The sequence below is a fragment of the Geotrypetes seraphini genome, chromosome 3, assembly GCF_902459505.1.
Source record: "Geotrypetes seraphini chromosome 3, aGeoSer1.1, whole genome shotgun sequence".
Lineage (NCBI taxonomy): Eukaryota > Metazoa > Chordata > Amphibia > Gymnophiona > Dermophiidae > Geotrypetes > Geotrypetes seraphini.
The window spans coordinates 238,261,046-238,278,796 of NC_047086.1; the positions used below are offsets into that span (position 1 = coordinate 238,261,046).

Consider the following 17,751-nt stretch of genomic DNA (forward strand, 5'->3'; position numbering starts at 1 on the left):
TGCTCCTTCTGCCTGAAATAGACTACCCAAGAACGTGCGTCACACCCCTTCCCTTGTTCAAAAACAGATCAAAAGCCCACCTTTTCAAGATTGCCTTCAACACTTAACCCTCTCCCTCTGCTCATCACCCTAGCCAGCAATTTAACCCTCCCCGCTAACTGCAACCCCTACCCTGGCATCCTGTTTATCTGTCTTGATTGATTAGATTGTGAGCTCATTTGAACAGGGACTATCTCCTTCGTGACTATGTACAGCACTGGGTACATCAGGTAGTGCTCTCAAAATAATAGCAGTTGTATTAGCAGTATTATCCATTGCAGTTGTAAGGCTGGTTCTTGTTACACAGCACTGGCCTGCCTAGCATCAGTACAGAAGACAAATAAATGTCAGCTACAGATCCTTCTTCACTATCCTGTACCTTTGAAATGGACTAGCCTCCAGTATCCATGTACAAGTTTTTGCACAGAAAGATCGATACAATAGAAGCCACCATGATTTTACAATTTACTTTTACTTTCAAAGCATATACCAAATCTCATATAAATTTGCCATTCATTTATTATCATCGTTCAGTGTTTTTCTTATGTGTAACATTCTAAATTGCTAACAATCATAAAATATTTTAGGTCATACAGTCCACAAATGACATCTGTCCCAATCAGAACAGCACAGGAGTAAGCAGCTCATAAAATATGTTGTCCAAGTAAAAATGACACCAGTGAGCTTTTCTGCAAAACATTAAAATACATTTTTTCTCGTTATCCTTGAGATCCATAGACAAGACTAATAACACTGCTAAAATAAATAGCTTGATTTAACATCGAAGCAGCTTTGATTAAAAGTTGTGTTATTTCTCTCTTTAAAAAGCCTCCACCCTTATCAGCATGCCTAGACTACATCACACAGACTCCTTGAATGCAATCTCCTTCTAGACTCACCTTTGGTACTTCATTTTGAGCAGCAGGCTGGAGTCACAACCCTTCTATCCCTGAAGTCTCTCCATGATATACAGTGCTTTAGATTAGAGAATGATACGGGGACAAACTCCCCCCCCCAGCCCTGCGGGAACTCATTTTCCTGCCCCATCCTGGCTAGTTCTTTTCCTGTCCCTGTCCCATTCCTGCAAGCTCTGTCCTCATCTGCACTTTAAAATCATAAGTGTTTGAGGCTTGTGCGGTTACGGCAGAGCTTACAGGAATGGGACAGGGACAGTGACAAAACTCATGGGGACAGGACAGGGAAAAAATGTGTCCCCGTGTCATTCTCTACTCTAGATCATAAAAGATATTCAGTGCATTTCATTTGTCCAGATTTTACACTGGGCAACATCTGACCATGCACTTAGGTCATCCCTGCTGAATGAGCTACAATCTGAAAAGTATTCTAACCTGGTGTCAAAAATGTAAGTAATTAAGATTTCTTGACCACTGTTTAATTCATAAAGGCCATTTTGACCTAAATGTCCTGTATCATTTCTAACAGAACCACAGAATGATTGATGGGTACATTACCAAGCTCTGTATACGAGGAAAACCCGACTTTGTCAACTGCTAATTTGTACCACATGCACCCACAGGCATGACATTATGAAATGAAGTGTACAGCCTGATATCGTGATTGACCACAGAATGTTTATAATTCAAAGCATAAATTGTGCGATACAACATTGCACCCTTCCCATTCTACAAAGTACGTGAAGATGCACGTTTTCAGTTCATTTGATAACAGCGGAGGACCCACTTCGTCCAGGACCTAATGAATCTCTAGTCTCATTGCAGTTCTTCAGGATTGGTCACCCACCAATTTAAGTTGTAGGCCTGGCATCCAGGCATAGCACATTTGAGAGATTCCTTGGTGAATTAACCGCTTACATTCTTTGAAGAATGAGCACTTTATGGACACTTCAGAAAGCCATAACCACCTTCTTAAGAATGTCTTGTCTTTTAAGTTGGATCACTATGCTCTTGAATACTGTAGCAGCTGAACCACAAGTTAAAAAAACAAAACAGGGAGAAGAGAATCAGTTTTCCCAATGAGAGAAGAGCCTCATTTCCCAATTTTCTCTTTAGGCGGTATAAAGCGCTATGAAATATAATTAAATAGTAAGCAATGGATGGGCACAGAGCAAGACCTCCGCTGTGAAACAGGTCATTATGAATCACTTTCAACACAAAGTGGTGCTGTCAGCATTGCCAGTGCATTGACATTCATTTCGCTGCCATCCTGGGGTCCTCGCTGCTGGTAGATATCCTGAAAGATCATTACATTTGTGTCCTTCCACTCCCTGTACTTCTGGGCTGTCAACTCATGGTCCTCCAGTAACTGGTTAATCAGGGCCAGATCATGCTCCTTGCACTATTTAAAAAAAAGAAAATGAGAGGTAGTTATTGTGCTATATTTTTCTTTAACAAAGCAGGATCACAATTCCTAACTGCCTTATCAACAGAAGGAATTCTCGCTGACTTACTGCAGTAGCACCTCATGTGTCTTCTTTTCCATCAAGTTTCAAGTTTATTAAAAAAATTTTATACCGCTTAATCAAATTTCTAGGCGGTGTACAATGTAAAAAATTCCATAAAAACAAATTAAAATTAGAAGTAATAAACAAGACCAGGATAGGTTAATAAAACACATAACAAAACATTTGAACTAACTTCACACAGATGGGGAAGAAGGGCTAGAACTACAGTCTTTGAGGAAAAGAACACAGTAAAAGGGAAAAAACAATAGGTAAGGGTAAAAAGCTATAAAGCTTGCTTTGGTCCTTAAAAGGACAGTTATTGTCCAAAAGCATGCTGGAACAAGAATGTTTTTAATTTTGATTTAAATTGATTTAATTTGGATTCGATGCATAAATGATTAGGCAGCGAATTCCAAAGAGAAGGTGCAGTGTCAGCGAAATTAGTGACAAGGAGATTCTGTGACACTGAACGAAGCGATTTAGAAGTACTGTAAGGAATTAAGAGGACACAAATCACCAAGAGGTTCTTTTACTAAGCTGTGCTAAGCACTAGCAGTAACTTACCGAGGGACATGCACTAAAAATGATTTATTTTTGCTCAGAGGGGACAGAGAGTAGGTGTTTGTGGGTGACGGGTCAAAAGCGTGCCGACAACCCAGCACAGACAACTGAGTGCAGGGCTTGATCGCACCGAAGAAAAAACGTATTTTAAAGGGCTCTACTTAATAGGGATCGCGTTGCCTCATGCTGCCATGTTAGGGGTGTGTGGGAGGTGTAACCCCCTACATTATACTGAAAACTTAACTTTTTCCCTAAAAAACAGGGAAAAAGTTAAGTTTCCAGTATGAGGGGTGTTAAAACCCCCCAAGCCCCTCACAATGCCAGCGCGATCTCTATTAAGTAAAGTGTGTGTGTGTGGGGGGGGGGTTTCCCCACCAACACCCCTCCGTCGGAGCCCTTTAAAATATGGTTTTTCTTTGGCGCGATCAAGCCCTGCGCTGAGTTGTCTGCGCACCTTTGTCCTCACGCGCTTTAGACTATGAACCGTGTTTGTGTTACTCAATTAGCACAGTTAAAATACCTGTGCACTGATTAGCACATGATAACTGTGTGAGCCCTCCTTACTGCCTACAAAATAGCCATCAGTAAATGTTAACATGGTAATTTAAATTTTAAAGGCTGCCCACTAATGGCAACATTAGTGCATGACCAGTGATGCAAAAATAGAAAGTAGCCAGTTTACTGCTACTATAAAAAAGGACTTAAGAGTGCGGGAAATAATCATTATTTTATTGTCCCTTGATACTTCAATTTTGGAGATCCATTTGGGATCAGGTAAACAAAGTAATGGAAAATCCAGTGGCACTAACATACGACACTGTGCTATTTGGCACTTTGATGAGAGCTAAAAGCCAAATATCATCTTACAATAACAAACTTCTCTTTATTATGGCAGGGGTTGCCATACAGCTTATTTTAAAGAATTGGAAAAACTGGTATAGATTGAACTATACCTTTTGGTGGGAGTCTCTGTGTCACATTTTTAAAATGGAACGTATTATGGCTATACAACAGGGACATTATAAGAAGTTTCTGAAGATTTGGGAGCCATTGACAATTTTGCAAAGAGTAATTGTTGATTTTACCCTTTGATCATGCACGTCCAGGGTGGGTGGGTTGGGAAATATTATTAATTCTTTAATTTGAGTGCAATTTTGAATATGAGTATGGGGGGTGATATATCTATTTGTCACAGACTACAATTTTGATTGAATTTAAGTGCTTTTATAGTGTAATATGATTGTATAATATGTTGTACTTATTTACGGCTTCAAAATGAACAAAGATATTTTAAAAAAAAAGGGTGCAGGAAAAATCTGCATAAAAGAGTGTGCTAAGGCCACTGTATAGTGCAGCTTAGTAAAACGACATCTAACTGTTAACACACAATTTCAGATCATAACATAAGAATTACATAAAAGTGATAGGCCAAGCCCTCTGAGATGATGATTCGTAGGATCATAACACCAGACAGATTATTCCCCACTTACATCTACTGAAAAAAACCAAACATTTTTGTTCCATCTTTGTATCTGAATTTTGTTTTCTGGTCTCACTCTGCTTTTGTTTCCTTTTCAATTCATAGTTACCTTTGATCAACTTTTCCCATTAGGCTCTTTTCATCATATAACTATTTATACCTGAACCCTACCTCTCCTTCTATGATTTTACTTTGCACAATCCCGCTTTCCCTGTTCCAATTCTATCTCCCCATCTCTCTTCCAAATCCCTTTAGAGGCTGACCGAATTTTGGGTTCAGCCAAGGTGCCGAAACTGGCACCAAATCATTTTTTCTGCCTGGTTTCAGCTAAAAGGCTATGACCATGGTTTCAGTTTTGGCAGAACTAACCGTGTGCTTTCGATGGAAGCCAAAAATTTGTGTTTCGTCCTGTTTGTCTCCCTCTCCCCTCTGCATAGGAGTTGCCTTCCCCTGTGTCTACCTGTAGATGTCCTCTCGGGCCTATTTTACAATCCTTGGGAGTCTAGGGGTATAGTTAAGTTAAGAGTGATCCCCAGTCACTCTTGCCCCTGCTGGCTCTGCTCACAAAATGGCTGCCATGACCTCTAATGACAATGTGATTTTTTATTCCAGGTTGTACATCAGACTGGTATAATGTCCACAGTGTAGACCAGCGTCTGAACTCCTTTACCTTACTTTAGTAAGAATCTATATCATACTTATCCTTTAACTAAATACAAAATGGGAAATCTCAATGCTACTTTCTCTTGTTATTCATACACAGTTTGGATAAGCTTAATTTTTTTTTTTACATGTTCTCACAAGGGTCCTGTCTCAGAGAGTATTTGTTAAATTGTCCTTCCAGTTGTTAGCCTGTGCTTGCAGTTCCTGGGAATAATCTCCTGTGGGTTTAGAAGAGGGTTGCCAACAGCAAGTTCTGACAATTACATTCACATAATCAAACTTTAGTTTTCGGTTTCAGACGAAACCAGATAGGTTTTGGTTACAGGTTCAGCTGATAGTGGTTAGACGGTGTCATCCAAAACTGAAAAAAGCAGTTTCAGTCAGCCCCTAATCCCCTTTCTCAATCCTCTTATCATACTGGGTATATTCCCCCATCAATTTCTTGCTCTATGGATCCCTTCCTCCCAACTGCTTCCCTCTCCAGTTCTCTCAGTATCACCTCCCTCTCACATTATCTTCTTCATTCCTCCCCAACTTTCCCTCAATCTTTCCAGCCATCACTTAGCTTTCAAATCCCTCCCCAGTCTTATGCTCTTCACTCTGACCATTACCTACGTACTTTAGTGTTCTTCTCTACTCTCACCATCCCAATATCCTATTTCACCACTGCCCCATCCCCTCACATTTTGCAATCCCCCAATGCTTTTACATTCCTTCTATCCAATTATTCCATCACATTCTGCCCCCCTCCCTCCCTGCCACCAAGTTCTCTGTCTCACTCTCTTATATTCCATCTCATGCTCACTTCTGTTTTTTTTAAGAGAAGTAGCAGAGGAGAAAGGCTTCCAAACCAAGCAACTTTGACAGAACCAAGGAACAACTGAGAAATGTCCTAACAGACACCTCACCTTTAGTGTGCTATTCAGTGCTCTAATTTTGTGTAGCTTCTCATTCACGGATGGATTTTTGCTTCGCTTGATGAAAGATTTACGCAGCTCCTTCTTTGTTGAAGGTCGGCGGTCTCCAATGGGAGATAAACTTGCTTGCTCTAAAGATTTGTACAGTTTCTCCATTTCATCATCTTGAGAGCTCTTTGTTTGCTCTTAATAGTAAAAGAACACAGAAAGACTGTAAGAAAATGGTAATATAAATTTAAATTATGTGTCTTCTAAATCTTTTTAATGAACGAGAAAAGTGGTCTGGTAGATTTACAGAGCTTTGTAGATAGTTCTCAAATGTGATCAAATATAGGATTCACTATGTTTCCCTGTTTCTGTTGTTGATTTACTAAGTTACCCTCCTTTCACCCTCTGAAAGGGAATATAAAAAGATATGACAGCTAAGAGAAACGTGAAACAATATAAGTAATGCTGATGAGTAATAGTTTACAACACAGAAATTACAGTACCTCTTCTACCCCCTATCACAATACAGTCTGATCACCCAAATTGAAGTCTGGTCCCTTTTTTTTCTCTGGTCTAGTATTTTTTATGTTCAGAACCCTTACCTTTCCTATGGTTCTGCAGCCTCAGCAAATGCCACAAAAATATTCTTTGTTTCTCCCACATATATTTTATTGAAATTTTTATGTCGACACTTATCTGTCAGATGTGGCTATACTAATTCCAAACCTTATAGCTGCTCAGCTGCCACTAATCATGCTCCTGCTAATGGGCTCATCCCAAGAACCTTGTTTCTTTTCTTCTTTCCTCTCTTCCCCCTTAGGCTGCCACAGGAGAGTAAATACTAACCAAGCAACCCGTGCAATGTGGGTGGCAGGGAATGCCCAATGACCAACACCATTCCAAATCTGAAAGCACAGTATTGCACATATGAAAGACCTGGATCCTCATTGTTGCCATCTCACTTCTGGACACCTGATCCTTGTTGGCCCAGGTGGCTCTACAGAAGCATTGCATTGCTGCCATGTGTGGTCAGGTTGAGTCTGGTTCAGACTTGTGAACTGGTTACTCCTGGCAGAATTCTGCACACAATATTTGAAAATTCTGCAAAGTTTATTTGAAGTATTTTGCATAGAATTCCCCCATCATAAGGCCTGAAATTACTTCCTGTCTCTTCCTTGCTCAGGCTTAGCCTCAGCCTCCTCAGTTCCCTCCAACTGCATTTTTTTCTCCCTCTAAATCCCAACATGACCCAAAATTGTCTGCCCTTAAAGTCTTCTCACGCATGAAATTCCCAATCTCTCATTCTATCTTCTTATTTTCCCAGCTGTCAATGTACCTTTATCCCCCCCCCCCTCAACCATAGCAAGCCTTCACCTTGCTGCTCCCACCCCCTATGGCATATTCACTCCATTACTCTGCCTCCACTCATTACTAAGAACCTCTTTCTACCTTCCCAGCCCCTTTCTGGTTTGAGCCACTCTCTCTACCTGCCCCCACCCCCACTTGCAGGTCCAGCATCCAAGTCCCCTCCCCTTACCCCATCCACCCACCAGCACCTCTCTTGCTCGCACCCTGAATCCACTTCCTGGTCCAGCATTTCTCTCCCCCTCTCTCCACTGACAAAATATCTCTTCTTCCCTTCCCACCCCCTTTTCTGGTCCAAGTCAAGTGCTCTCTTTCTCCTCATCCCCCATGTCTCTTCCCCTCCCCTCTTCTTCCAACCCCGGTGGGTCTGGCTTCCCCTTCTTTCTTCCCTGCAGCTCTCCCAAAGTAGCATTAGCAGTGCTGAGAACAGGCTGCTTGTGGCTGGCCCCACTAGGGCCTTTTCTCTGTTGCGTTGTCTTTTCTACAGAAGCAGCCTGTTCACAGCATTACCTCTGCTGGCTAGCCACTGCTGCTTTGGGAGGGCTGTGGGTAGGTGGAAAAATACCGGATCCACATGGGAAAGGGAGGGTCAGGAGTGGAGCAGGAAGAAGAGCAGAAGGGTGTGCGGGAGATAGCAGGTCTGGGTGTCTGTGCAGTTGCATAGAATTCTGGCAGGATAACAGTTGTGTAGTCAGAGATGAATTTGGGAGAAGGGGGTGCCAACAGATAACTCTCCTTTCCCCCTATTAAGCAGGCTGAATTAAAAAATCTCAGGTGGAGGGATTTCCAATGCCCCAACCAGCTGGAGAAAACTGGACCCCACCCAATCAGCTAAAGCACAGCTTCCTGTGACTGAAAGTGCACTTGCTAATGCCATCACTGTAAGCATGGTCAAGTCCCAGTATGCTGGCATCAGCAGTGGCACTTTAAATCACCGACAGCTGCCCTGTAGATGACTTGGGAGTGATCTCTGGCTTTCTTCAACTGGCAGAGCTTGAGGATCACTGATAGCATATGAATGGTGAGCCTCACTGCTGGGGGTGGGAGGCCTTAGGCAAAAATGGAGGGGTTCAGGGCCACCCATAGCTATACCCCTACTTAGGAAGCAGATTGAAAACACTAACGTAAGCAGACTGGGACATTTCTGAACTTTGTATTTACCCCTATTTCTTCTTGGTGAGGCATATGCTGACCCTAATAATTCCATGGTGCCTGCATTTTAACAAACTCATCGAGTTAACAACATGACTGAAAAATATTCTGATCTAGCATTTCATTAATCTTTTTCTGTGCTATGCAATCTGGCTCTCTAATTTTTACATTATCTCATGCCTCCCCTCCCAAGAACTGAAGAATTGATTAAAAAAAAGTGTTATGGCAAGGGAGATGCACATTCTAATGCAAAATTGTGTGCTGGTGCAGAGTGCATCAAATAATTACTTTTTCAATTTATTGCAAAAATGTCAAAATAGCAGAATCTCTGCAACAAAATGGAAATGTTGACTCTCTTCATTGTCTTAGGTTTCAAGTTTATTAAATTTTTGATATACTGGTTACCAGGGGCACCACCTACTTGGTTTGTAATCTTCAAAAAACATACACACAGTAAAGTACAGTATGGCATCATTTCACATCAGCATGGTCCACCTGGGACTTTCTGGGTTGGCAGAATGACTCATTTGATATTGGCCTCAGACTAGGCCACGAGTACTTTTTCTCATAGAGTGCAAGTAAATTAGTCTTTGCATGCTTTTATTTTCTCATCATACTTTCAATTCTTTGTTTGAATTGCTAGTACCACAAAATATATGGTGGAATAGTGCCAGTAGTATAGAAGTCATCTGTCTACTCAAGCCAGAAATCAGAAGTTACTCTCCAAGAGCTTATCCACAAAATATCACTCTCTATTTGAGTATTTAATGTTTTTTTATAACACCCTCACAGCAACCAGGTTGCTCATTGCGGTTTAAAGAACAAATCAAAACATCCATAAAAACTGCTCAAGATGGGGTCCTCTTAAACAAAATCCAACATGGTACTGGAGATAGATCAAGTGGGACTTCTTCTCAAATCAAAGGAATCCTGCACTCCAAATGCACTTAAATTCTCACAGCGCCAGCAGCCAGCCTGCTCACCAATAAAGGCTTTTCTCTTTCAGGATGCAACACAAGCTAGCAATCTTGACAGTGGTCCCTTATAGCACTCCCTCCGATAATGCTTCACTTTCTGGGTCAAATATTGCATTGGGTATACCTTCGTCTGTTGCCACCACCCAGCTGCTGTAATGAGATCTATCCATTTGGGCTCAGGATGACTTCTAGGTCCAAATCAGTGGAGCATTTCTACAGCCCTAGAGCCATGCTCCACTTTGGCTCAGGGTTAAGTGCTTCATAAAGTTGGTATTGAGGCAGGACCTTGACGGAAGGGATTGCTTTGGCATTCTTTACAGAATGCTCATCAGAAACAAACAAAAATCAATCAATCAGTAAAAATCAGAGCTCTCACACTGCCATCTTGGCGATGGCTGCGAAATTCAGATCTTCTAAAAGGGAGTCATACACCATCCAGCCTTTATAGCTCCCCTACTTGGGCTCAAAATTATCCTTCAACACAAGGGGACCATGGCCACACCTTGTAAAAGAGGCAATTGAGGGATTGCTTTAGCATTCCTTACAGATTGCTCATCAGAAACAAACAAAAATCAATCAATCAGTAAAAACCACGCCTCTCACACTGCCATCTTGGCTGCGAAATTCAGATCTTCTAAAAGGGAGTCATACACCATCCAGCCTTTATAGCTCCCCTACTTGGGCTCAAAATTATCCTTCAACACAAAGGGACCATGGCCACACCTTGTAAAAGAGGCAATTGAGACTTCCATTAGCCTGGAAAGCACAGCTTTGTCAACAAAAACTAGACCAACCTAGAGTATGAGCTACGTGGGGACAAAAGATGATTTTCTACTTCTCTGCATGAAGTTATCTCCAGGTGTTATACAGTCTAAAAGTGGATGTATGATCATTAAATATGTGAAGAAGTATCTATGTGCCTGCTGCTCTTTACTTTCCATAAACAGAGAAAGAGACCTCAGTGTTTCTCCAGATTACTCTGAGGAAACTTTCTATGGCAAATACTCAGTTGCCATAGAGAAATACATCCTAGGTCTCACAAAACTCCGTATTAGTTTTAAATATTATCAAATATCTTAAAATTTGATTTAAACATTCATAGTAGGCAAGGCACTTATCTTATCAGTCGTATCTGATAGTACTGCAAAAAAATCGCTGCGGACCGCAGTCAAAAACCTAGTGCAGATCCCTGCATCCAGGAACAAATATTATATATCATTCACTGCTTCATATAGATATCCCATAAATTTTCCATAAAACTCAATTTCTAATCTATCACTACTCAAATTACTTACTCTCAAAAGAAGAGCTGTCGCTTCAATGATTTTCTTTTAGTCCGCAGCGATTTTTTTGCAGTACTATCAGATACGACTGATAAGATAAGTGCCTTGCCTACTATGAATGTTTAAATCAAATTTTAAGATATTTGATATTTGATAATATTTAAAACTAATACGGAGTTTTGTGAGACCTAGGATGTATTTCTCTATGGCAACTGAGTATTTGCCATAGAAAGTTTCCTCAGAGTAATCTGGAGAAACACTGAGGTCTCTTTCTCCGTTTATGGAAAGTAAAGAGCAGCAGGCACATAGATGCTTCTTCTGATAATACGAATTTATATGAATATCATTTTGGTGTGACTAAAACTATTGAAGATATTCAGCTTGTGTAGAAATTGATTTGATCATTAAATATCACATGACATCCTTCCTGCAGAAACTACACTGGCAACCAATTCCTTACAGAGCTACATTTAAAACTATGTTGACTTTCAAGGTCAGACAAAATGGACCCGAGTATTGAAGAATAAAGTTAGCCCTCTACATACCTTTGAGATCTCCAAGGTCCTCTCAAGAAGCATCACTATCTGTACCCTCATCAAATGAAATTACCCACCAGCAAAGCCTTCTCAGGAGTTGCCCCAAACTCTGGAACTTACCCGTACTCTCAGGGGCTACATCTAATTCAAAACCATGCCTATTTCAGAGTGACGGGTCAAAAGCGCGCGAGGACAAAGGCACGCTGACAACCGAACGCAGACAACTGAGCGCAGGGCTTAATCGCGCCGAAGAAAACCCGTATTTTAAAGGGCTCTAACAGGGGGTGTGTGTGGGGGGAACCCCCCTCTTCTTAATAGGGATCGCGCTGCTGCCATGTTAGGGGGGTTGTAACCCCCCCATTATACTGAAAACGTAACTTTTTCCCTAAAAAACAGGGAAAAGTTAAATTTCCAGTATAATGAGGGGGTTACAACCCCCCAAGCCCCCCCAACGCCAGCGCGACCTCTATTAAGTAAAGTGGGGGGGGGGTTCCCCACCAACACCCCCCCGTCGCAGCCCTTTAAAATACGGTTTTTCTTCGGCGCGATTAAGTCCTGCGCTCAGTTGTCGGCGCACCTTTGTCCTCGCGCGCTTTAGGCTATGAACCCTATTTCAGAACACAAATCAAAAGCATCTGCTCTTCCAAGCCTCTAATAAATGCCATGACTGACCATACATTCATGCCACACCTGTAACTTAGACCCTTTCCTTGTACCTTGTTTAACTGTACATAACATGACAAAATTTATTATATACTGCAGCTACCTTGCGGCTCTGTGCGGTTAACAAATTAAACTATAAGTATACACGGTATAAACACAAGTAATTAAAATATTTACCAAATAAGAACATAAGAATTGACGCTGCTGGATCAGACCAGTGGTCCATCGTGCCCAGCAATCCGCTCAGTCTTCGTACATTTTCTAACTTGCCCCAAGTTTAGCCACCATTTCAGCGACCCATCTATTTATCCCAATTGATTCTGAACTATGTATATTGCTCCCAAATGTCTCATTGTATTATTATATTACATTAGTGATTTCTATTTCGCCATTACCTTGTGGTTCACCTGGACAGGCTTGCTGGCACCAAGATATAAACTGGGCGTGCCCTAGGGCATTGCAGGCAAGTTGACTCCCTTGTCTCCACACTGAATAAAATACAAACCTCAAATTTAAATTTTTGAAATGAGGAGCACCCTCAGTGTGGGCTTGAGAGCTTTAAAGAGCAGCTCAATAAAGCAGCTCTAATGCTTAGAAAAGCAAAAGCCAGCAAACACCAAGCAGAAATGGCTACTCCCGCCGGCCGCACACCATCATCTGGGGGCTCCTGGGTGCTTTAAAGTGCAAATTAAGTGCAAACAATGTGCAGTAAATAAACACAGTCCTCCCCCGATATTTGCGGGGGTTCCGTTCCAGGAGAAGAGGAGACTGCGAGGGGATCTGATCGAGACTTTCAAAATACTGAAAGGATTCGACAAAATGGAGCAGGGAAAGCAGTTATTTACAATGTCCAATGTGACATGGGCAAGAGGACATAAACTGAAGCTGAGGGGGGACAGGTCCAGGATGAATATCAGGAAGTTCTGTTTCACGCAGCGAGTGGAGGACACTTGGAATGCTCTCCCAGAGGAAGTAATTGTAGAATCCACTGTTCTAGGATTTAAGGGTAAACTAGATGCGCATCTCATTAAGAGTGGCACAGAGTGATACAGGTAAGGGTAAATTAGATGCACATCTCCCTTGAGAAGCATACAGTGATATGGGGACTAAAACTATGCCAGGGTACACCTGGCGGGGCCTCCGCGTGTGCGGATCACCGGACTTGATGGACCCAGGGTCTGATCCGGAGATGGCAATTCTTATGTTCTTATGAATGTTGAAAAACCGTGAATACAGTTTTTAGCGGGGGAGTGGGCAGCCAGAGAGACAGGAGAGGGCAGCCAGAGCGCCGGCGAGTGAAGGAAATCACTCGCGGTATGCTCTGACCGCCTCTTCCTGCACTAAAGTCGGGCCTCACCAATCATGAGCTGCTTTGACACACAGAAAATACCGCGAATGACCGGGACTGCGAATCGCCGACCACGAACGACAGGTGGAATACAAAAGGTCTACTGTCCTGCAATGCCAAACCTACTGACCCAAGCAGGAGATAAAGTGTTAGTCACTTGTCCATCCAATTACTTAGCTGAATAAAGGTGCTGTAGTCAAACAGTAACAAGGAGAGTCCAGCTTCTTTTCGGTCAAAGACAAAAGTTAAAAGTGCAGTCCTCTTTCAACACAGCTCAACCCAGCAGGGTTATAGGAACATCATTAGTTAGCATCATTGCATGTTATTCAAATATTCTATTGTATGCATATTAAGGGCTCCTTTTACTAAGCTGCGTTAGCGTTTTTAGCGCACGCAAAACCCACACTACGTGGCTAGAACTAACGCCAGCTCAATGCTGGTGTTAAGGTAGAGTGCGCAGGGCAATTTAGCGTGCGCTATTCCGCGTGTTAAAGCCCCAACGCAGCTTAGTAAAAAGAACCCTAAGTGTTTCATTGCTCGTGTTTGAATATTCTTCCAAGCTGCCTATTATGGTACTGGTTTGTATTGTACTGACATTTATCATATTTCTGTTATATGATTGTTCTACAATGTTGTTAATGTGTGTATTTCCGACACTGTTTCTTTTTAGTCCTATTACTAGGTTTCAATTTGCCATTTCCAAGTTTTGATTGTATCTACGTTTATACAATTTGGTAATTTTACAATTATTGTTCCATTAACAAACTTGTAAGTTTTGTGTTGGAAGAGCTTGGAATTGGCCTTTTGTTCTTTTCGGTTTTACATTGATAGTTTTATGTTTTCTAATAATATTGCTTCAATTTCTTCTTACTTCAGTATGGATAAGAATCCAAATAATTCAGAAGCAATACGCCATTCTCAGACTGGCCAAGAGGGAGCCCCCAGGAATCTGGCTTGAATCTTTTACTGAGAGAGTGCACAGGTAATCGTCGGCCATTATTCACATTATTCAAGAAAAAAAACACTTGAAGAGAATATGATAAATTCTTTCATTCTCATACTTTTGCTTATAATCTTGAGAGAAAGGGATGTGGGAATTTTATTGGCAAAGAGCTGCCCTTTCATGGTAGGAACTGTTAGGAAGGACGAAGAGTTTTTATATTCTTAAGGGTCAACTGACTGGTATTGTGATAATTTCATTTTCCAATTTTTAAACAGAGTTTTCAATTTATGTTAGAAACTGACCTGCTGAACATCACCTTGAGTGAATCCCTTCATAAAGCAGTTAATAAATCCCAATCAAGCAAGCAAGCTCAACTTGTCTATAAGAAGCTTGAAGCAAGGGATAAAAACAAGGTTAGATTAGAATTCCTAGCAACTATGAGAGCACCTTTAGCAGCCGTTCAAGAGTGACCAAAATGATAAAGAGGATAGAACTCCTCTCATATGAGAAAAGTCTAAAGAAGTTGGAGCTCTTCAGCTTCGAAGAAAAGAAAGTTTAAGGGGAGATATGATTGAGGTCTACAAAATTCTGAGTGATATAGAATGGGTAACAGTGAACTGATTTTTCACTCTTTCAAAAAGAGGGAAAATGCTTGAGTACCTGATTGTAAAAAAAACCGCTTAGATAACCTTGATAGGCGGTATATAAAATCCTAATAAACTTGAAAAAGTACAAAAACTAGGGGCTCCTTTTACTAAGCTGCATTATGGCTTTAACACGCGGAATAACGCGCGCTAAATTCCCGCCCGCGCTAGACCTTAACGCCAGCATTGAGCTGGCATTAGTTCTAGCCGCACGTGGCTTAGTAAAAGGAGCCCTGGGGGACACTCAATGAAATTACATGGGAATACTTTTAAAGCAATATATTTTTTTTTAATGCAAAGAATAATTAAGTTCTGGAAATTGTTGCCAGAGGAGGTGGTTACAATGGTTAGCACAGCTAGGTTTAAGAAAGGTTTGGACAAGTTCCTGGAGGAAAAGTCTATAGTCTGCTATTGAGACAGACATGGGGGAAGCCATTGTTTGCTCTGGATCGGTAGCATGGAATGTTGCTAATATTTGAGCTTCTGCCAGATACTGTGATGTGGATTGGCTACTGTTGGAAACAGGAGACTGGGCTAGATGGAACATTGGTCTGACCCAGCGGTCTCAAACAAACCCTTTGCAGGGCCACATTTTGGATTTGTAGGTACTTGGAGGGCCGCAGAAAAAATAGTTAATGTCTTATTAAAGAAATGACAACTTTGCATGAGGTAAAACACGTTATAGTTTATAAATCTTTCCTTAATTGCTTCTGATAATTTCAGCTATACACAACTAAAAGTGGTGCAACATGTAGAAAGTGAAGTTTAGATAGTTTTTCACTTTCTGCCTGTTGCACTGCTTTCAGCTGTGTATAGCTGAAATTATCAGAAGCAATTAAGGAAAGATTTATAAACTATAAAGAGTTTTACCTCATGCAAAACTGTGATTTAAATTCTAAAGTATCAACTGCAAGAGACAAGATTTTGGTGTAGTCCTCTAGGCTTTTTGTAGAGGGGAGAATCAACATTCCACTTGTGCCTGGAAAACTTGTCCCTTAAGTGTCTGGTGGTCGTGTCCGCAACCGCCTTCAGCTCTCACCTCCTCCAGCAGTGGACACAACCGCCATCTTACATCAAGCAGTCACCGCCAGGAGAGGTGCCAAATTTTGTGAGAGTTCACAAGATTACGTACACGCATAAGCTGCACTGCTTCTTGCAATGTTACCCACCTCACTGCTGTAACCTCACGCAAGCAATTTCCTGCATCTGTACGCGATTGTCCTCTCCACTCCACCTCACAATTGAATACAGATGCAGGAAAGCGCTTGCGTGAGGTTACAGCAGTGAGGCGGGCAACGTTCCAGAACAATGGTAACTTGAGGGCCTCAAAATAGTACCTGGCGGGCCGCATTCGGTCCATGGGTCATGAGTTTGAGACCAGTGGTCTGACCAGTATGGCTGTTCTTAAGTTCTTAAAAACATAAAACTATCAATATAAAATTCAAAAGAACAAGCTCTTTCATAGAACTAAGGAGAAATTCTCAAAAGTTTAACCCTAAAGGTAAAAAAGTTGCAGAGATACCAGAAAGATGTGTGTGTTTTGGGGGGGGGGGGGTTCATTTAAATATATCATATACATATAAAAGTAAAATTAAAAGGGGTGGCCTTGGACACTATATGACATGCTTTCAGCTAGTTAAGCACTGATTGAAAGATCTATGTTTTTTTCACACCACCATAACCACTCAACTATGACAACTTCCAGATTCACCTGCCGAGTATAACCTCTATTATGGAATCATGCACTATGTACCTATAGCTTGTTTTTATTTTCTCTTTTGAATTTAATGTTGACAAATGCAAAGTGATACACAATCTGCCATTAAGTTGCCTAGTTCCTCTGTTTTATAAAATCTTTCTGCAGTTCCTCACAGTGACTACTTTGAATCACTGGGTGTGTCAATCTATGTAATCACCTTATGCTGCCCCCTTTTCTTCATCATTAATGAATATGCCAAATGAGCTCAATGACCCTGGCTTAAATTTCTAGATATTTCCCTATACTTCTCTCCATTTGGAAGCCGACCATTTAATCCCATTCCATTTCCTTTAACCAGTTTTCATTCCACAGCAAGCACTGCCTATGTCATGGTTTTTAATCTCCTCAGGAGTTTCTCATGACACTTTTGTCAAATGCCTTCTGAAAGCCCATCATCCCTATATTAGTTCACTTTTTCACTGGTCAATACAGCACATCAGAATTCAGTAGCGGTGAAAACAGATTCGTACTAATGCCTATTGAGATTTCAGACCTCCCCTCCCTCCCCCCCCCCCCCCCCAAATGGTATAACTCGCTGGGGTAAAGTTCCTCATTATTCCCGGCATAGCATAGATTTATATTTATCTTTTAAATTAACCAGCAGAAAACTGTCTATCATTTCTCAATGTCTTATCCTTCCAAATCCTAAACCCACAAACCATTCATGAAAAAGGACACCAAATTGACATCGCAGCCTTCATGACCCATCAACCATCCACCCCAGAAATTCAAACACCTAATGGAACTTGGGCCCCATCCCTCTGGTCAGACCACTACACATACACTTTCAACATCAATTGGACCAAGAACAAAACCACACCTAAATCCTAAAAAAACCTACACCTCACGCAAACACATTGAACCCTCCAAATTCTGGACAAAAATAGATGAAACAATCCAGGGCTGCGACTCCAAGGATTTCATCTCACACTGGAACAATCTGACCACCAACATCCTTGATGAACTAGCCCCACTACAAACTAAAACTAGAACCAGTTAGAAGATCAGACC

The 17,751-nt window shown here is 41.4% G+C and overlaps 1 protein-coding gene across 3 annotated transcripts in view; it reads right to left on the reverse strand.

Annotated features, from left to right (window-relative positions):
* Positions 1-1,147: 1,147 nt before the first annotated feature.
* Positions 1,148-17,751, reverse strand: part of CNKSR3 (CNKSR family member 3) — a 595,138-nt gene continuing 578,534 nt past the window's right edge. For all 3 annotated transcript variants that reach the window (XM_033936404.1, XM_033936403.1, XM_033936402.1), the window contains 2 exons: positions 6,074-6,267; positions 1,148-2,355 (listed from right to left, as the gene is read on the reverse strand). In XM_033936404.1, coding sequence (XP_033792295.1) covers positions 2,152-2,355; positions 6,074-6,267 — 398 coding nt within the window. In that variant the 3' untranslated portion in view covers positions 1,148-2,151. The remainder of the gene's footprint in view (positions 2,356-6,073; positions 6,268-17,751) is intronic.